We start from the raw sequence: 21,457 nt of genomic DNA, 5'->3' as shown, positions 1-21,457 counted from the left end.
CTCTCATACACATTACTTCCCAGACATAAAAGGCATTTCTGTGTCTTATCCTGCAAAAAGCCTTTGGGCCGAGTCAGCTGAGGAGGAGTCTACAAAAGCCCTTTGCTGGCCTTTTTCTTTTTAAGTATCTTACTAATCAATCTCCTCTGCTGTAACAGTCTGACAAGAGAAGGAAAGATGTACTCTGGTTATTAGAGGAGAATCTTAAATGGGGACCCCCGTTTATTAACTCAATTTTCAACTACAGGATTTAAAAAAGGGTCTATCTATACCAGACAACCTCGGCAAGTCACGATCAGTCAGAACCTGAACAAAGGCTACTTACCATACTGGCTTGGACTACCAGTTAGGTATTTACCTCATTTTAAGCCATGAGCTAGGAACTGACTGGCTGCTAAGGAATGGCTTGGAAAAAGACCGATCGTGCAGAGTAATATCCCCGTCTTGGGGTACTTTCACACTAGCGTTATTTTATTAAAATCCGGTAAAGAGTCTAAACGCCGGGAAAAAAACGCATCAGTTTTGTCCTAAAGCATTCTGAATGGAAAGCAATCCGTATGCATCAGGATGTCTTCCGTTCAGTCCTTTGCACGGTATTTGACAGGACAAAATCCCGGAACACTACCGCACTTTCCATAGCGATGTATTAAATGCCGGATCCGATACCAAGTGTACCGGAAATTGCCGCTTTGCCGGATTCTGCTTTCCGGTCTGCGCATGCGCCTGGCCATAGGAGGAGCTATTTTTGCTTTTGATCTTTGAAAAAATATTCAATACCGGATCCATTATTCCGGATGATACGGAAAAAACATTTGTTTGCATACGGCTTGCTGGATCCGGCAGGAAGTTCCGTTGCCGGAACTGCCTGCCGGATCCGAACAACGCTAGTGTGAAAGTACCCCAAGTATAGTTTCACCCTAGCTGTAAAGTGACCCAGCATACTGTTCCCGCGAAGGAAAAGCCTGCCAGAGCTCTCTGGATCCGTAATTGCCATACACTACTGGAATGCCTGCTGGCCCCATTAACTATAATGTGGACCAGCAGAGATCCGGATGCAACCTGTCAAATATGCCAAGAATCGGCCAGACAAAAACCGCTGCTAAGCTGTTGGGCAGACCTAAATTTGTTCTGATTTCTAATACTTGGTTGGATGTTATTTTTGTTGTCGTATTTTGTAATATTGTAAAATCAAAATGTTTAAAATACTGCCTAATGTGTTAAGAAATTTTGATTAAGTTGAGAAATAAAAAATTATGTATTATAAAAAATAAAGCTGGATTTGGGTTTCAGGGCACAGTATAAATCAGATTGCCCCAGGGTTTAGACGGAGAACCTCAAATATTTTGTAGCAGAGAATACTTTGACATGCAGTCAGTTACCTTCATCAATTGCTTGCATTAGACACTCGAAAGTTGTCTGAACAAGCCGTATTGCGCCCTCATCAACTTCTCCAACATAAAAGGATTCATTAAGATCTCCATGGTAACCATTGTGGTAAACAGTAATGTCCACTGAAAAAGACCATAAGAATAAAATATTTCAAGTGCTTTTTTATTAACATATACATGTGGCGTAAGCTACAGAGAGATGTTAAAGGGGTTTGAGGCTCTCACACTGATCGGTGAGAGTCCGGCACCCAGGACCACTGCTGATCAGCAGTTTGTGAAGGTAGTGGTGTTCCAAGGAGCACCGCGGCATTCTCTCTGCTTTTCCTAGGCCAGTGATGTCACGTTCATCGGTCACGTGGCCTAGGAGCAGCTCAGTCCCATTCAAGTGAATGGGGCTGAGCGCGATACCAAGCATAGCCTCTATACAATGGCCCCTTTCAAACAAGCGAGTTCCACGCATCGGACTTGATGCGCGAGTATGCAGCAGCTTCCGTCCTAACCTCCCAGCACTGACGGGGTCGCATTGCATTATATCAATTTATGCTGCTATGTTACCCTTAAAGTGCTGGAATGTATTGGATAACACTGACAGCATTAGGTTGTCCTGAAAATAGGTAGTTTAAAAAAAAAAAAAAAAAAAAGCCTGGAAAACCCTTTGAGGTTTGAATTTAGGAAGGGAAATCAAATCTCAATTTTAGTCCCATCTGCTTTTTTGCAGCTTTAATGAGGTCTTAAAACAAAACCACTATCTATTTTTTTTGTTTGGGTCCACGTCCAATCTGCATTTCTTGCAGATTGCACATGGACCAATCCATTTCTAGGAGTCCATAAAAAATGCAGACAGCATACAGATGTCATTCGTGTGCTGTCCGCAACCTTGTGGCCGTTTCACAAGTTATAGAAAATGTCCTATTCTTGTCCATTTTGAAGACAAGAGTAGGCAGTTCTAAATGTAGCATGCACGTGGCCAGAGTCCATATTTTGCAGATCGGCTGTTTGCAGAGTACAAAATACATAGTGTCGAGTGCATGAGGCCTTAGGCTACTTTCATACTGGCGTTTCTGGGTCCGCTTGTGAGATCCGTTTCAAGGCTCTCACAAGCGGCCCAAAACGAATCAGTTTATCCCCAATGCATTCTGAATGGATAAGGATCCGTTCAGAATGCATCAGTTTGGCTCCGTTCCGTCTCCATTCCGCTTTGGAGACGAAACTGAGCCAAACGGATCCATCCTGGCACACAATGTAAGTCAATGGGGACGGATCAGTTTTCACTGACACAATATGGTGCAATTGAAAATGGATCCGCCTCCCATTGACTTTCAGTCTAAATCAAAACGGATCTGTTTGCATCATGAAAAAAAAAAAAAAAAAAAAAAAGTTTTATTTTTCTCTTCTTCATGGTAATGCAAACGGATCCGCTCTGAACGGATACAAGCGTTTGCATTATAGGTGCGGATCCGTCTGTGTAGATACCAGACGGATCCACCCTAAGGCAGGTGTGAAAGTAGCCTTGTATACACTCACATGTGTGCAGCCATAGGAACTGTGCATTGTATACATTGTTACATTAACTCCTGAAAATAAAGGTACCCATATTTACTTTATCTTGACCTCTATCGTTAGCTGGTACAGTGGTGCTTGACAGTTTGTGAACCCTTTTCTATATTTCTGAATAAATTTGACCTAAAACTCCATCAGATTTTCACACAAGTCCTAACAGTAGATAAAGATAACCAAATCAAACAAATGAGTCAAAAATATGAGACTTAGTTATTTATTTGAGGAACAGTATTCAATATCACATGTCTGAGTGGCAAAAGTACGTGAACCTTTAGGATTAGCAGATAATTTGAAGGTGAAATTAGAGTCAGGTGTGAGTGGGCGGCTTGTTTTATGCAACAAAACGGGATCTATCAGAGTCTGATCTTCACAACTAAAGCTTGTGGAAGTGCATCATGGCACAAACAAAGGAAATGTCTGAGGATCTGAGTAGAGTTGTTGATGCTCATCAGGCTGGAAAAGGTTACAAAACCCATCTTTAAAGAGTTTAGACTCCACCAATCCACAGATTGTGTACAAATGGAGGAAATTTAAGACCATTCTTACCCTCCCCAGGAGTGATAAACCAACAAAGAACACACCAAGAGCAAGGTATGTAATAATTCACAAGGTCACAAAGGAACCCAAAGGTAACTTCTAAGCAACTAAAGGCCTTTCTCACATTAGATAATGTTAATGAGTCCACAGAACAATACTGCTGTGCATGGCATGGTTACAAGGAGAAAGCTACCTTTCTGCAGTTTGCTTAAGATCATCTGGACAAACCAGAAGGCTACAGGAACAATGTTTTGTGGATGGATGACACCAAATAACTTTGATTCAAATGAGAAGCATTCAGTTTGGAGGAAGGAAAAGCCTAAAAACCTCATCTGATCTTGAAACTCTGTGGGGTAGTATCATGGTTTGGGCCTGTTTTGCTGCATCTGGCTATCAAATTCTAAAGGGAAACATCAGGTTGACTGTCAAGGAGTTGACTCTGAAGAGAGCATGATTCGTGCAGCAGACAACGACTTAGCACACAAGTCGTTCTACCAAAGAATGGTTAAAGAATAAAGTCTTGGAATGACCAGATACTGAAAGCTAAGATTCACACACTTTTGCCAAACTCAGACATGTGATACTGGATTATTTTCCTCAAAAAATGAACAACCAAGTCTAACGTTTTCCACTCTTGTTTGATTTGGTTATCTTTACCTATTTTTAGGACTTGTAGTTTTAGGCAAAATTTATGCAGAAATATAAAAAAATCTGAAGGATTCACAAACTTTCAAGCATCACTGTACATAAGATCTGTAAATGGCTGCAAAGTACCTGTGTATAGACCTTTTTATGTTAGGTACTTGGTAAAGAAGCAGCAGGGCTGAAGAAAAACAAAAAAAAGCCAATTACCGTATTTTCTCGCCCCAAATGTGGGGAAAATGCCAGGGCGTCTTATGGGGTTAATACTAATGAGCGCTTCGGGTGCTCTATAGTCAACTCTGCTGTGACTGCACACAGCATGAGGACGTCATCGCTCTGTGGTTATACTCACCCCTTTCTCCAGCGCCTTTCTCTGCAGTGCAGGTCTCGTCTTGCTGCTGCTGGTTTACAGGCAGCAGCACTGAGGACAGTGATTGGCGGCAGCAGTCGCATGCCATATACCAGCATATCACTGCTACTTGCAAACAGTACCAAACCAAGACTGCATAGAAAGGTGCTGGAAAAAGGGGCGAGCATAACATGAGTTTTTATTTTAGGAAAGGGTAAGACTTTTAATCATCTCAGACAGCGCCTTTAATTAAAAACATGAAACAATAGCCCACCATTCACAATGTCTCCATCTTGCAGCGGTCTCCTGTCTGGAATCCCATGGCAGATCACTTCATTCACAGATGTACAGCAGGACTTTGGGAAGTTATAATAATTCAGTGGGGAAGGGTAGCAATTTCTTGAAATGCACGCCTGTAACACACAAATCTTTGTAAGGGTTTTTCATGGGAGAATCTCAAGACCAGCAGACTTGTCCAAAGCTATATCCATGTAGTCACAGGGTTCCTCCTGTTATAAAACGTAGCCTTTAATATAAATTACATGTAAAATAAACACAGAAAAAGAAAAAAAATACAAAAAAAAGGCACATCAGGGATATGTACTGTAATGCTCAATGGCAATGTATCTATATCCAGCCAGTACAATACATAAAGAGAATTAGGGTTGTTGCGGGTATCGAAATTTCGATACCCAATCGATACTTTTGTGCCGGTATCGATACGATACCGGGATTTCCGTTTTTTCGATACTGGGCTGCGCTTCTGCGCAGTCTAGTATCTCTGAACATGAGCGCGCTGCTATCGGCACGCTCATGTTCTCTCTCAGCAGCACGGGGAGAAGGAAGCTGTCCTCCCTCCCCCTGTGCTGCTGCCGCTGCCACCAATGAGAAGAGAGGGGCGGAGGAGGGGCGGCAATGAGAAGAGAGGGGCGGAGGAGGGGCGGCAATGAGAAGAGAGGGGCGGAGGAGGGGCGGCAATGAGAAGAGAGGGGCGGGGGAGGGGCGGGCGCACTGCGCCACCAATGATAGGATTACTATCGGAGCGATGGGAGGAGACATCAGCTTCACTAGTGGGCGTTCCTTTTCCCTGCGCTGCGATTGGACAGCGCTACAGCCAGGGAGAAGGAACGCCCACTAGTGAAGCTGATGTCTCCTCCCATCGCTCCGATAGTAATCAGCAGCATGTGGAGCAGGAGAGGAGACAGTAATGGGGCACTGCGGGCGAACGGAGCGGCGCCCAGGACTAAATGGTGAGTGCTGAGACATCGCTGGGCGCCGCTCTGTGTGGCCTAATAGTGAAAGTCTGGACTCATATACAGTAGTCAGTCTTTAACACATACAGGAGGCGGGTGCCGGCAGCAGAATCGCATTGCCGGCACCCTGCCCCTGACAGGGAGCTGCGATCAGCGGCAGTTAACTGCCGCTGATCTGCTAGTACCCGCCTCCTGTATAAAGGGGTAAAATCATTGGTGGTGCAGTGTGCCCCCCCCCCTCAATCCCCCCATCCCATTAAAATCATTGGTGGCACAGTGCGCCGGCCCCTCTCAACCCTCCAGTATTAAAATCATTGGTGGCAGTGGCCACAGGGACCTCTCCACTCCCCCTCATTGGTGGTGCAGTGGCAGCTTCTGATCGGAGCCCCAGCTGTGTAAGCCTGGGGCTCCGATCGGTTACCATGGCAGCCAGGACGCTACAGAAGCCCTGGTTGCCATGGTAACTTCCCTGATGCTGTGTGCACAAAGCACAGAGCAGCAGGGACAGTGTGGAGTCCTATTCACCCTGATAGAGATCTATCAGGGTGAATAGGAAAAGGGATGAAAGATCCCAGGTTCTAGCCCCTAAGGGGGGAAATAGTTATTAAATAAAAAGTGAAAAAAAAAAAAAACACTAAAATATGAAGTATAAATCACCCCCCTTTTCCCAATTTCACATATAAAATATATAAATAAACATATTACATCGCCACGTCAGAAAAGTCCAAACTATTAAAATATAAAAAAAAAATCTAGGTGGTGAATGCCGGAACAGAAAAAATAAAATAAAAACTGCGCGATTCGCCATTTTTAAAAATGAGGAATGCACGTGGCTTTTTTTGTTTATTTTTTTCGCGTGGTATCGAATGGTATCGAGTATCGCAATACTTTTTCATGGTTTCGAAACCGAATCAAAAATTTGGTATCGCAACAACTCTAAAGAGAATCTCTCATATTTTAATAATAATAATCAAAACTTGTGATTGCAGTTTTCTTTTCACTTTGCTGCACCATTCTGCAATGTAAGTACGCCTCAATAGTTCTTTTGTGGGACAGAATTATCACATGAAATACACCAGAAACGTGACAAACTCCATATTTATGAAAGGCATTTAAAACTGGCTGACCAAATTCAATCAGTAGGAGAAAGGGTAAAGGACAGACTTGTGCATCATGTGGTACTGCCAGAGTCAAAATACACTGGGAGTTAGCAGAGTGGCTGCTAAGGGTTAATTGTAGGGGACTGGTTATTTGAATGCCCTTCTTTAGTTACAGACCTCTGACTTTGTTGCATACTTTAAAGGAAGGGTGGAGAGCAGTTCCAGCAAGAGTCTCCACACTAAATTAGCACATGCTGGCCACAGTAGGCAAGATCCCACCCAAGTACACACTGTCTGAAACAGCTGCCGATTCTCAGACACTTGCACGAACGCAAGGGGAAGGATAGCGCAATTCCGTTCTTAAGAAAATAAGGCAAATAAAAGAGCACAGAATAGCAAACCAATTCTCAAAACTCAAACTAAAATTAGAGGGGAAAAAAAAGTTATTAAAAAATTAGCATGTTGTTAACCCCTCCAGGATAATTTTTTTTTATTTTTTACTCCCGAAGCCACATGTTTTTTATTTTCCCACTCACATAGCCGTAAGGGTCCATTCACACGTCCGTATGTGTTTTGCGAATCCGCAAAACACTGACACCGGCAATGTGCGTTCCACATTTTGCAGACCGCACATAGTCGGCAATTGCGGACAATAAGACATGTTCTATTTTTTTGAGGAACGGAAGTGCGGATCCGGAAGTGCGAACACACCGTATTAAAATCATTGGTGGCGCAGTGCGCCCCTTCCTCATTAAAATCATTGGTGGCAGTGGCCACAGGGTCCCCTCCCCTCCTCCTAATTGGTGGTGCAGTGGAAGCTTCTGATTGGAGCCCCAGCAGTGTAATCCTGGGGCTCCGATAGGTTACCATGGCAGCCAGGACGCTATTGAAGCCCTGGCTGCCATGGTAAGCTCCCTGCTGCTGTGTGCGCACAAAGCAGCAGGGAGAGTGTAAAGTCCTATTCACCCTAATAGAGCTCTATAAGGGTGAATAGGACAAGGGATCAAAAAAGATCTCAAGTTCTAGTCCCTAAGGGGGGAAATGGTTATTACATAAAAAGTAAAAAAATAAAAATAAAAACACCAAAATAAATCACCCCCTTTCCCAATTTTACATATAAAATATATAAACAATAAATAAATAAACATATCACCACGTCCGAAAAGTCCGAACTATTAAAACATCAAAAAATAAGTCCTATGCGGTGAACGCCGTAACAGAAAAAAAACATTTTAAGAAAAACTGTGCGATTCGCCATTTTGTTTAGTCACCTTGTCCCCCCCAAAAATAGGATCGGACTGTTCTATTATGGGCCGGACAGTCCATAAAATGCAGAACGCACGCGGCATTTTTTGGCGTTTTTTTTTTTTTTAACGGAGGGAAATTTTTGGGGGTGCCATCATGGTAAGAGTAATTCTCGTTTTCCCCTCACCTATGACGGCACCCATGTGAGAATAAACTATAAGATAAAGAAAATATCTTTATCTGTAATGTCTAAAAAGGTATGGGGAGAGCTCCAAGTAGCAGCTCTGCATATCCGGGCCAGAGAATCATCCGCTCTCTGGTGGAATGAGCCCCGAACCTCGAAGGAGGAGTCAGGTTAAGGGAAGAATAAGCCAGGGAAATAGAATTCTTTACCCATCTAGCAATAACACTAGCGGGCCCTGGTATTGAAGATCCTCTCAACAGAAGGGACCACGGAGGCTCTACTGCCAACTTTAGCAGACTGGAGTACCTGGACCTCTTTAGCCACATTGGAGCGATCAGGATAACAGAGGCCTTCTCTCTATTTTCTTCAATACCTGTGGAATAAGGCAAAATTGAGGGAAGGCATACCCTTAATTCCTGGCTCCAGTCCTGTGCTAACCCATCTATTGCTAACAGGCCATCCAAATGGTTGAGGGGGAAGAACCTCTCTAATTTTCGGTTGGCTCTTGAGGCAAAAAGGTCCACTGTGGGAAGACTGTACCTCTGGACTATTTGCAAAAAAAGTCTTTGTTTAGACACCATTCTCCTTGTTTTAAGGAGACTCGACTTAGGAAGTCTGCTATGACGTTCTCCTTTCCCTTCAGATGCATTGCTGACAGAAAAAGCCTTCTCTCCTCTGCTATATAAAAGATCTTCTGGCATAGAAGAGAAAGGTAAGGGACTCTCGTTCCACCTTGACGGTTTATGTAGGCCACTGTTGTAGAATTGTCGGAATAGAAGACAATCTTCCTGTGTTTTACCTCCGGTATAGCCAACTTCAGTGCCATCTCTACTGCCTTTAACTCCTTGAAATTGGAGGATGCTTTCCTCGTGTACAAGTCCCATCTCTCTTGCTAGCACCTGTTCTGGGAGTGAGCCCCCCAACCCCAAGGGCTGGCGTCTGTGGTAATTATAGTGGGGTTTACAAATGTCTATGTAACCCCTGCCGATAGATTCTCTGGAATTGTCCACGACAACAGGGAGAGTCTCGTCTTTGAAGAAAGGTGGAAACTCTGATCCAAGGAATAAGGGGAGCCATTTTAGGATGTTTGCTTGAAGCTCTCTGGAGTAGATCTGTGCACAAGGTACTGCTGGAATTGCTGATGTCATCTACCCGAGTGCCGCTATTGCTTCCCTGAAAGTACACTGGTAAGAAAGGAAGACTGACCATACTTGTTCCCTGACTGACTCTTTCCTTGAAAGCGGAAGAAAACTTCATTGCAGACGGGAGTCCAGCTGAATTCCTAATAAAATGCAAGCTTGAGGAGGAATTATGTATGATTTTTTTCAATTTATTTTCCATCCTAGATTTGGAGCAGAGGAATTTTATATCCTTTTCTAGTCTCTCTTTTGATCGAGAGACTATTAAAAAATCATCCAGATAGGGCACTAACTCAATTCCAAACAGTCTTACAAAAGCAGTTACTTCTGCTACTACTTTAGTAAAGACTCTGGGAGCCTGAGAAACCCCAAAGGGCTGCGCTTTGTATTGGAGATGCAGTAACTCTCCCTGGACCCAGACTGCTGTTCTTAAAAACTTTTGGGAGGAAGCATGGATTGGAACATGGTAATATGCATCCTCCAGATCCAAGCTTGCCATCCAGCAAACCTGGAAGAGGAGATTTACAGTAAATTATTTGTAGACCAGAGATTTGTTTCATTTTTTTAGATTTAAAAATCACTCTGAATGTTCCATTGGGTTTCTTCACCAAGAATAGAGGAGAATAAAACCCTTTGCCCCTCTGTTTTGGGAACCAGGCAAACTACCCCTTTGTCCAAGAGGGAGAAAACTCCTAACTCCAAAGCATTTCTTCTTTCTGGACTTTTGGGACAAGCTGTCTGGGCAAAAAAAATCTGGTGGATGAGAAAGAAAATGGATTCTGGATGGAATTCCTATCACACTTAAGATCCATTTGTTCTGGGAAATGGACCTCCAGGCTGGGAGAAACTGAGACAGTCTTCCCCACACCCGAGATCTGGCATCATTATTGTTTGTCCTTTGGTCTTTTGTCCTGAGGCTTGAACAACCCCCCCCCCCCAGATATTTTGGGATATTTCTCCCTGCCTCTCCTGTCACCCTGCATCCTTTGTCTTTTAAACCTGGACTGGGATTTACGGGAAAAAAAAAGTTTTCTGAGGAATCGGGAAACCCCTCTTCTTATCTGAGGAATCGGGAAACCCCTCTTCTTATCTGAGGAATCGGGAAACCCCTCTTCTTATCTGAGGAATCGGGAAACCCCTCTTCTTATCTGAGGAATCGGGAAACCCCTCTTCTTATCTGAGGAATCGGGAAACCCTTCTTATCTGAGGAATCGGGAAACCCCTCTTCTTATCTGAGGAATCGGGAAACCCCTCTTCTTATCTGAGGAATCGGGAAACCCCTCTTCTTATCTGAGGAATCGGGAAACCCCTCTTCTTATCTAAGGCCCTCTCTAGGATGTCATCAAGCAAGGAACCAAACAACCTAGAACCCTCACATGGAAGAGAGCAAAGTCTAGACTTAGAACCCTGATCCACCTTCCATGATTTAAGCCAGATAGCTCGTCTAGCTGCGTTAGACATGGCAGCTGCTCTGGCAGAAAAACGGATCACATCAGTAGAGGAGTCCGCCAGGAAGTCTGCGGCTTTAGAAAAGGTAGGGTGGGAAGATAGTAATTCCTCTCTAGGTATTTTGTCCTCAATATGCGACTCCAGCTGATCTAATCATATCTTAAGGACCTGAAGACCTAAGAGGCGGCAATTGCCGGCCTAAGACTTGTTGAAGCAGACTCCCAAGCACATCTAAGATAGACGCCTGTTTTTTTATCTAACGGATCTCCTAAGCAGCCTAAATGATCAAATGGTAGAGCAGATTTTTTGGCCATTTTAGCTACCAGGGCATCTACCGTGGGGGCTCTGTCCCAGATACCCGCTACCGACTCCTCAAACGGATGTTTTCTTTTTACAGAATTAGGAATGAAAAATTTTCGATCAGGATTTTTCTATTTTTTTCTGATAAGGGCTTCCATATTTTTATGAACGGGGAAAACTATGCCTTTTAGGGCAGAGACCCTCAAAAACCTGGTCAGCAATAGATTTAGGTTGTTTTATATCCTCTAATTGCATGGTGGTTTTAACGGCTTTAAGTAAAGGCTTGGTATCTTCTGGTGGAAAAAGAGCCCTCCCCGCTAAATCCACATCTGAAGAGAAGAAATCATCTGAAGAGGCCTGGCTGGATTCTCTATCCTCGTCCTCCCCAGAAAAATCTGAATCAGAGTCCTTATTATAGGTAGACCTTGGGCGACTCCAACCGAGTGATTTAATAGAAGATTTAACTTCTGACCGTACCAAGGCCTTAATATTTCTGGATAAGCTGTGAGACTCCTCCATAACCAACTTATCTATACATGCTTGACATATAGGTTTAATATAAGAGGCTGCTAAGGCTACTCTACATCCTCCACATTCTTTATGTTTAGTCTTTCCGAATGATTTCTTTGGTGTTGTTGCTGCCTATAACAATAAAGCAAAACACCCAAAATTAATTAGGAGAGGATAAATCTCACCAGTAGTAGAGTCAAGCTTCCCCACTCCCCAGGACCAATACCAGGCTTATCAGCCTCGAGGGCTCCAAGGGGGTCGGCACATCCTGCATCACCTGGTTCTGACATGCTGGTGGAAACCCAGATCCTGTACAGCACTGTGTGCACACAAGGCTGGCTGCCTTCTCCTGCTGCCAATTTATAAAACGCGCCTCGGCTCCTTTTAACATCAGGCCCAAAAATGCCTAATCCAAAGCATGAGGATGCCCACACCTGTTCCGGCCCGGAATTGACATCATTGAGCCGGAAGGGGCCGTCCCGGCACGCATGCTCAGATGCCAAAGAAGCGCGTGCCGCCATCTTGGAAGCAGGCCGCCGGGCACCCCGCTGAAATGGACCGTGAGCCGCCTGAACACGGCCACAGAGGCTCCCCAATGAGGCTTGGGAGAAGGCATGAGGAAGAGCAGGCTCAGGCAGCGGCTCCCCCAGGAGACTGACGCCGCCAAGGATAGGTCCCTTTACAGTGTAGTAGACCGGGATCTCCCCAGCCTCCCGAGGTGAGAACCAAGCAACGGTAGGAGCCAGACTCCTCAGGTACCTCCTATCCGGAGGACAGTAAACCTGAACTGCGGTGCGGGTGTGAACCATTTTATCTCTTCAGGTTTCCTGTCCTGGATGAGAGGTCCTAAACGCATGGGTGCTGTCAGGGGTGAGGGGAATTTTTTATTTTATTTTCTTTGTATCGCTATATTCTTTTTTACGTCTAGGGAGCTTTGTGAGGGCTCATTTTTTGTGGGACAATCTGTAATTTTAATTTATACCATTTTGGAGTTTGTATGACTTTTCGTAAAAAAAAAAAATTGGTATGTGAAGTGATAAAATATGGTGAATTGGCCTTCTGATTTGTTTTTTCCCCATTAAACAGGTGTATGTGACAAATTTTCAGATTTTAATAGTAAGGAAATTTTCGTACATGGCAATGCCTATGATGGTTATCTTTTGATTGTTAATTTTTATTCAGTGGAAATGTTTGCTTTAATATTTTTTTAAACTTTTTTTTTCCACTTGTTTATACTTTTTTGGCCCCCAATCCACTGATAAATAGAAGATTAAGTATACTGTAATATAGTGCTGCCACCTGCAGGAGTATTGGAATGGAACTGTGAAAGGAATCAGAGACCCCAGCTGGCATCTTCCCCAATCACCGCGTATGGGACCTGTTCCAAGCCTGGAAGTGCAGCTCTTGCGGGTTTTGCACTCTCAGATGCCATGGTCACATTTGACCACGGCATCTAAGGGGTTAAATACCTGCAATCGGCGCTGTTATTGCAGAGAATTAGCCTCTGGTGTCTACTTTACAAAGCAGCACAAACCTAGAGGCTACGGCGCCCGCTGCTCTCACAAGTGGACGGCATTTTTAAAGACCTGTCACACTGAACATGGTCTCTAAGCAGAAGGCAGCATGTACTAGAGCAGGAGGAGCTGGGCAGATTGATATATAGTTTTATGGGAAAAAGATTGTTAAAATGTCATTTATTCACTTAAATTCCTGCTCATTCTGGGCTTTGAGGTCAAGGAGGCGGTCCTATCAGTAATTGACCACCTTCCTTCTATGACTGTGTATTCAGAGATAGCCGTCAATCACTGATAGGACCTCCTCTTTGACTTCAAAGCCCAGAATGAGCAGGAATATAAATGAGAAAATTACAAGTTTTACTGAATCTTTTTCCCCAAAAACTTTAAATGAATCTGCTCTGCATCTGCTGCAGCTTATATTGGATAAGGTTCCTTTTAAGAAACATTTTATTGATATGCTGCTTTTATAGTTTTTGATGGGTATAGATCCCATTGCTGGCATACAAATCCGTAGTAGCTCAGGTACTTCCCCAGTCTTCATGCTGCTATTAAAAGGAGCATGATGGTAAGAGAGGATTAGGAGAAATGTCAAAAGGAAGAAGGGAAGCAGGGCTACATGAAGGTGGACAATGTTACCGGAAAGTAGTAAGGGAAAGAGGGTGACAGGCTGGATTATACAAGGACTGATCCAATGTGTTCAGAGGGCTCTCTATGACTTTAGCTAATATGAATGAAAAGTATTTGATAACTGGTGAAAGGGAATGCCAAGCTCTGAACTGAATGTAACAGCTGGCACTTCTGTTGCACTAAATATATGCTGCAGTATTTCTGAATGTATTCTTCTGTACTTAAAGGGAGTCTGTCACCTACCTGACCGGTTTCAAACAGGTGACATTGTTCAGTGGGGCACAGACATGGACACAGATGTTACCCGTGTTTAGTTTCGTTTTTATAATATGCTAATAAGCTGTCGCAAGTGCCCAGGGGCGGAGAGTTTTCTGAAAGTGCCCAAGTTCCCCCGCCTCACTCGCGCCTAACTCCGCCCCTCAGTAAGCTCAGGCCAGCCCTGTGACATCATATTTCCCTATAGGCTGTTCGCGCATCACTGCCGGGCCCGGGCATGCACACTGTTCTGCCCACTGTGGTCAGAGGCACAGAGATATGCAGTGCGCATGCGCCAATTTCACACCAGTAACTGGTGCATGCGCACTCCATATCCCTGTCCCTCTGCCCACAGTGGGCAGAAAACTGCGCATGCCCGGGCCCGGCAGTGATGCGCAAACAGCCTATAGGGAAATATGATGTCACAGAGCCACAGGGCTGGCCTGAGCTTACTGAGGGGCGGAGTTAGGCGAAAGTGAGGCGGGGGAACTTGGGCACTTTCTGAAAACTCTCCGCCCCTGGGCACTTGCGACGGCTCAATAGCATATGATAAAATCGACTTTTTGGGCGATTTGAAGCATCTGGAGAACTAAACACTGGTAACATCTGTGTCATGTCTTTGTGCCCCACTGAACAATGTCTCCTGTTTGAAACCGGTCAGGTAGGTGACAGACTCCCTTTAATACAGATACCAGTACAAACACTGGAACTTCAATATCCATAAGACACTGCGCACTCCATAGGTGGGATTTTCATCGATCTCTTCAACACTACCGCTAGAGCTACACAAACTAAGGGCTCTTTCACACTTGCGTTCTTTTCTTCTGGCATAGAGTTCCGTTGTCGGGGCTCTATGCCGGAAGAATCCTGATCAGTTTTATCCTAATGCATTCTGAATGGAGAGAAATCCGTTCAGGATGCATCAGGATGTCTTCAGTTCCGGACCGGAACGTTTTTTGGCCGGAGAAAATACCGCAGCATGCTGCGCTTTTTGCTCCGGCCAAAAATCCTTAAGACTTGCCGCAAGGCCGGATCCGGAATTAATGCCCATTGAAAGGCATTAATCCAGATCCGGCCTTAATCTAAACGTCGTTTCGGCGCATTGCCGGATCCGACGTTTAGCTTTTTCTGAATGGTTACCATGGCTCCCAGGACGCTAAAGTCCTGTTTGCCATGGTAAAGTGTAGTGGGGAGCGGGGGAGCAGTATACTTGCCGTCCGAGCGGCTCCCCGGGCGCTCCAGAGTGAAGTCAGGGCGCCCCACGCGCATGGATGACGTGATCGCATGGATCACATCATCCATGCGCATGGGGCGCTCTGACGTCATTCTGGAGCGCCCCGGGAGTCGCACGGACTGTAAGTATACTGCTCCCCCGCTCCCCGCTACTACTATGGCAGCCAGGACTTTAATAGCGTCCTGGGTGCCATAGTAACACTGAACGCATTTTGAAGACGGATCAGTCTTAAAATGCTTTCAGTTCACTTGCGTTTTTCCGGATCCGGCGGGCACCTCCGGCAAATGGAGTGCACGACGGATCCGGACAACGCAAGTGTGAAGCCAGCCTAAGAGAGGCTGATCGGAGTTATCCAGTACGGTTAACGTGTTCCATAAGGGGGAGCATTAAAAAGGCATATGGTGCATGTTTTAGCAGAACAAAGACACTGCAGAACTACTCACTCAGAGAAAAAAGCAAGGCAAAAGAAGGATTCCACAAAGGGTGCTCACCAAATGTACAGCATGGTCTATCTCTTCAGTAGTGACTCCAGCCCTCACCATCATAGCAGCCACATCCAGCACTTCTCTAGCTAGCTAAAAAGTGAAAAGGAACAGATCAAAACTGTGAAAACCCCCTCTATTACTGGTAAAATGTTAATAACATGGTCCATTCTTATGTTAGCTACAAATCGTTTGAACTTATTCTGAAACTTTCATAAGCTTTGGTCCAGTGTGCAGTCTGGGAAACACACTACATGTGATGGCTTCATGTCCCAGGCTGAACACTGCTCCTCTGAATAAACTCTGACTGACGGTCGTCTGTACTGTACTCCCTGAATTCTGTAAGTACAGTACAAAAGACTCAATGTTGGGCAGGAACTCCCAGCGTCATAAGTCATTTTAATGCTGTGAATTCGGTCAGAGGAGCAGAGTTCAGTCCAGGAAATGCAGCCATCACTGAGTGCGAAGTCCAGCTTGCATGAAATTAGCCTGAAGGTTAGTCTTAGAATAAAGTACTGGCTCGTGTGAAACTGGTTTTTATTTTCACTGTCTTGCAAAGGTCGTTTAAAGGGGTTCTGCACTTTGTTTAAACTGATGATCTATCCTCTGGATAGATAATCAGCTTCTGATCGGCAGGGTTCAGACACCGGGGACCCCCGCCGATGAGCTGTTTGAGAAGGCAGCGGTGCTCCAGCAGCGCCGCGGCATTCTTACTGTTTACCGCTGGCCCAGTGACGTCATGACTAGTATCACTGGCTTAGCCCCGCCCAGGCCAGTTAATACAATTCGCGATGTCACTGGGCCAGCGGTAAACAGTGAGAAGGCCGCGGCGCTGCTGGAGCGCCGCTGCCTTCTCAAACAGCTCATCGGCGGGGGTCCCAGATGTCGGACCCCCGCCGATCAGATGCTGCTGATCTATCCAGAGGATAGATCATCAGTTTAAACAAAGTGCAGAACCCCTTTAACTTTCTCAGCACATTCTTCAAATGTAGGCCCCAATCACCTGAGGAAAGTAAAAAAAAATTATGTTCTTTTAGCCTTCATCAGTTCAGTATAAACCACTATAAAAAAATAAAAATAAATTGGCAATATATGTTTTGTTTCAATAGAGCCAGGTGTCCTTGTATGGATATCAGTAAATCTTCACAACTTATACCGTATTCTTCACCTCATAAGAAGCATTTTCCCCCCCAAAAGTGGGTGAAAAATGTCGGTGCGTCTTATTCGGTGAATACTAATGAGCTCTTCCATTATGGAAGCGCTCATTAGTACCGGAGGACCAGGAAGCGGTGAAGGCTCTGTACTCACCGCTTCCTGGTCCTCTGCAGTCGGCTGTGCTGTGAACTGGCGCGCACAGCGCGAGGGCATTCTGTGACCTCACGCTGTGCGCACCATTTCACAGCACAGCCGGAGGCAGGATGAAGAAAGGTGAGGAGCTGCGGCGTTCGTGAGCAGGAGAGGTAATAGGTTTATTTATTTTATCTGGCATGAGGCTGATCTGAGGCAATGGGGCTGATTATGGGGGCTAATGAGAGGCATTATGGCTGATTATGGGGGCTGATGAGAGGAATAAAGGCTGATATGGGGGCTGATGAGAGGCATGGGGCTCTTATCGGAGGTCAGATTGGTATTAACATTGGGGGTCTGAGCTGAGGTGTAATGAAAATTTTTTTTTTCTTATTGTCCTCTAAAACCTAGAAGCGTCTTATGGCCCAGTGTGTCTTATAGGGCGAAAAATACAGTACCTCCAAAAGACATAGCAAAACGCAATGTATAAGTAGCTTCAAAGTAATTGTCTGCAGTACTCCTTTAAAAGGCATTATCCCACAAATTAAAAAAACTTTTTTTACTCACTAATCTACTTATCTGGGGGACTTTCTTCCCCTTCTATGGGTGGGCAATAGGTCAACCACCTGGTCTTCCAGGAAGCCCCTCACATGCTCACCAAGAAAGTTGTTGGAATCGAATGAAACTATGCGTGAATCAATTTTAGATTATGAATATTAGAGTAAAGGGATACTTTTATTGGGAAAACTGTAAAAGTAAAAGGAGGCTCTAGTACCTTGTTAGGCTGCCTGTAGCCTGGATACAAGATGAGATACGGTTGGACATGAAGACACAGGTCCCGTATAGTATCCTGTGGAACATTTGCCCACAGATGTTGCAGATGGCCTGTAGATCCTGCACACTCATAGGCTGCCAAAGCTGACATCCCAGATGGTAAGTCTGGTGACTGGGCCAGCCAGGGAAGTGTTGCAATCTTGTGGAGACATTCCTGGAAAAACCCTTGCTGTGTGTAATGCCAGCTGGAAGCCCTGCCGTGAGAGGCACCATGTGTGGCTGCAGGATGTCCTGCATATATTGCTGAACTGCTAGTGTCCATTATACTAGGGTGACTGACTGTCGTATGTGATGGGTCCTGAGATCACCACACCAGGAGATCGGGCAGTTTGTTGCTCCATAGAAAAGGCAGGATTGAAGAGCTCACCACCAGGCCTCCAATGCTGGGATCAGACCATCATCGGATTCCAAACAGAACCTGAATTTCTTGCTAGGCACAATATAGTTACAGTCTGTAATGGGCCAGATTTCTTGTTAACGACACCATTGCAAACAAAGGCAATGGTGGCCGTCAATGGCAGGACAAATAATCATGACACCAAATTTCCTTCCTAAGTGCCTTATTTTTGAGGGACAAGTTGTACTTTGTAATGGAACATTATTGCATATGATGTACAGGGAAGCTAAAAAAAAAAAAAAAAAAAAAGGGAAAAACTCCACAATTCTTCAATTTTTTTATGTTTTTTTTTTTTTTTTACAGCGATATGACAATTTTTGCATTTTTCTTGCATTTTCATAGATTCCATTTTGAGGTATGTACGATGGGATAATGTAAACTTTACTGTCAATTATAAAGAATATTAGCAATGAGGCACTCCCAGGACAGAAAAATAAAAATAAAAATAGCAGGTGGAGTGCTTTTTATATAAGTCATGAAACAGTGATTTATAGTATATAGCTTCCTGCTGCAGCTATACTATGGTGTTACGCATCAGCCCACTCCCTGAATGGCACAGTACAGCACGTCGGTCTACAGCTCCATTCACTTCTATGGGTATGACGTAGATAGCGCTCAGAAAGTGGACAGTCAGACCACCCTCAATCTGTTTTTTATTGCTTATCCTGTGGCTAGATGAAGTGTTTTCATTGGACAGTCTCTTTAAATTTAGCACGGCCTCTGTATGAAGCCTTACCTTACATACAACCCGCATTCCCTCAATTTCTTCGGGAGAAAGCACTTTAATTTGGGAGGTTCCCTTCAAGGATTGTTCAGATTGTGACATTCCTAAAATACAAATAACCAGTTTGCTTACCTCATAACTCAAAAATGTACTTCTATATTAAGATGGAATGTTACATTTGGTAGAAATGCTTCTCATTACCTAAAGGGTGATCTGCATAATCGGGCCTTTGTATGTAGCTTGGTACTGGTCTCATTGGCATCTGCAAGAGAAATTCAGACAATATCGCCATAGGTTACAAAACTTTGTTTTCTTCCGAGTATTGGCAGCGAGTTCTGCTGCAGAGGACTTTAAAGCTGACCAAAGACATGAGATATTTACCTGCAGAGCAACTGAAGATCACACACATAAGATTAACAGCAGATGCTAGTAAAATAAAGGATGCCATAAACTTTAGAAAGCTGCTGGCTGGCAGCTCTGTCTCCCACCCGCCCAATTTAGAAAGCTGCTGGCTGGCAGCTCTGTCTCCCACCCGCCCAATTTAGAAAGCTGCTGGCTGGCAGCTCTGTCTCCCACCCGCCCAATTTAGAAAGCTGCTGGCTGGCAGCTCTGTCTCCCACCCGCCCAATTTAGAAAGCTGCTGGCTGGCAGCTCTGTCTCCCACCCGCCCAATTTAGAAAGCTGCTGGCTGGCAGCTCTGTCTCCCACCCGCCCAATTTAGAAAGCTGCTGGCTGGCAGCTCTGTCTCCCACCCGCCCAATTTAGAAAGCTGCTGGCTGGCAGCTCTTTCTCCCAGGCATGCTCGGACCATGTGCTCTTAATAGAAAGTTTTGGAATAAGCTGATGCCAGTTACCCCTGCAGGTGGCTTATCTCCTGTGAGAACAAAGGGGAGATTTAGAATAGACCTGTGCCTAAGGGACTGACAGATTTTCTGACCAATTATACATGCAGATCTTTGGTTATTCATACCAACTATTGGTCTGATTGGACAGAAATTGGCCAGATAATCTGTTGGTGTAATACATCCCTAGGTTCATCATGAATTAGGAGCATCCTCCGGCAGTCCGTGAGCCAGAATGAAACTTACAGCAGCTCGGAGCTGCCGTACGTTTGTCTTCATTTGCACCAGAAAACTGGAGTAAATGAAGATGAAATGTGTTGGCCCGCTGGCCTCTGCCTCACCACACCCCCTTTTCAGGAAAGTGGCAAGGGCAGTGGAAAAGTGCCACTTGTGACAAAATTTGTCATAAGTGTCAAACATGGTCTTTGCTACTTTTTTTATGCCAGTCTCCCCCAAAAAATCAGGCATGCTGAACCTAACATTTATTGTGGGTGGAAGAGTTGGGAAAGCCTTATTCATAGTAGATGGCCAGGTGGTTCCTCCAAAGAAGCAGGTTTGACCGACATCCATCTAATGTGTATGGCCAATTTAATATATTATTTACAAATGGACAGTGGTGACATCCTCCTATCTGCTAATTCTCGGGGAACAATGCCGACAAGGAGAATCGACCAAACTGAAATCTCAGTGGAACGTCCGCAGTCAACAGCACAATAGACAAATACAGCAAGAATGATCCACAAAACAGCAGGTCAACAAATTAATGACTGATGAGACAAGATGAAAGCAGTAGTCCTGTCAGCACAACTCTAACAGCACATTTCTTCTGCAGAGACTTCATACGTACCAATGGATAGTGTGGCCTGAGTTTTCCAGTATACCGATAGCCTAGCCAAGGATCGGTATTGATTTCTCCTTCCATTGTCCATGGTGAATCTTGAGTTTTGACTCTCTCATCTTCTAGGAGAAATTGGAGTCTTCAATTAAAGTATGCATTGCCAAAAATGTTAAAATATGATCTTAAAGAGGACCTTTCATCTGGCAAAACATTGTGAACTAAGTGTCATGATCTGTACAGCGGCGCCCAGGGATCTCACTGCACTTACTATTATCCCTGGGCGCCGCTCTGTTCTTCTGCTATGCCCTTGTTCTCCTGGGCATCTCCTTCTCCCAGGCTGTAGCGCTGGCCAATCGCAGCGCAGAGCTCACAGCCTGGGAGAAAAAAAAAACTCCCAGGCTGTGAGCGCTGCGATTGGCCAGCGCTACAGCCTGGGAGAAGAAGACACCCAGGAGAACAAGGGCAGACTCCTCCTACTATAACCAAGTCCCCTAAGTCTCTGCCTACTATAACCCAGTAACCGAACATACCGGAGGGCATAGTAGGAAAACGGAGCGGCGCCCAGGGATAATAGTAAGTGCAGTGAGATCCCTGGGCGCCGCTCTACAGATCATGATACTTCGTTCACAATGTTTTTCCAGATGAAAGGACCTCTTTAACCGCCTCCGGACCGCCTAACGCAGGATCGCGTTCGAGGCAGCAGCCCTGCGCAGAGTCACGCATATATATGCGTCATCTCGCGAGACGCGAGATTTCCTGTGAAC

At 44.9% G+C, this 21,457-nt stretch overlaps 1 protein-coding gene across 2 annotated transcripts in view; it reads right to left on the bottom strand.

The window, feature by feature from the left end:
* METAP1 (methionyl aminopeptidase 1) overlaps positions 1-21,457 on the bottom strand; it is a 43,849-nt gene that overhangs the window by 7,242 nt on the left and 15,150 nt on the right. Inside the window, exons 3-8 of one of the 2 annotated variants that reach the window (XM_040418184.1) lie at positions 20,703-20,815; positions 19,215-19,275; positions 19,026-19,117; positions 15,781-15,864; positions 4,751-4,889; positions 1,380-1,511 (exon numbers count right to left, since the gene is read on the bottom strand). In XM_040418184.1, coding sequence (XP_040274118.1) covers positions 1,380-1,511; positions 4,751-4,889; positions 15,781-15,864; positions 19,026-19,117; positions 19,215-19,275; positions 20,703-20,815 — 621 coding nt within the window. The remainder of the gene's footprint in view (positions 1-1,379; positions 1,512-4,750; positions 4,890-15,780; positions 15,865-19,025; positions 19,118-19,214; positions 19,276-20,702; positions 20,816-21,457) is intronic. The other variant, XM_040418185.1, reaches the window with a different exon arrangement.

The sequence above is a fragment of the Bufo bufo genome, chromosome 2 (assembly GCF_905171765.1).
Source record: "Bufo bufo chromosome 2, aBufBuf1.1, whole genome shotgun sequence".
Classification (NCBI taxonomy): Eukaryota; Metazoa; Chordata; class Amphibia; order Anura; family Bufonidae; genus Bufo; species Bufo bufo.
The sequence above is the reverse complement of the archived record's forward strand: the minus strand, read 5'-3'. Positions and strand labels throughout refer to the sequence as shown.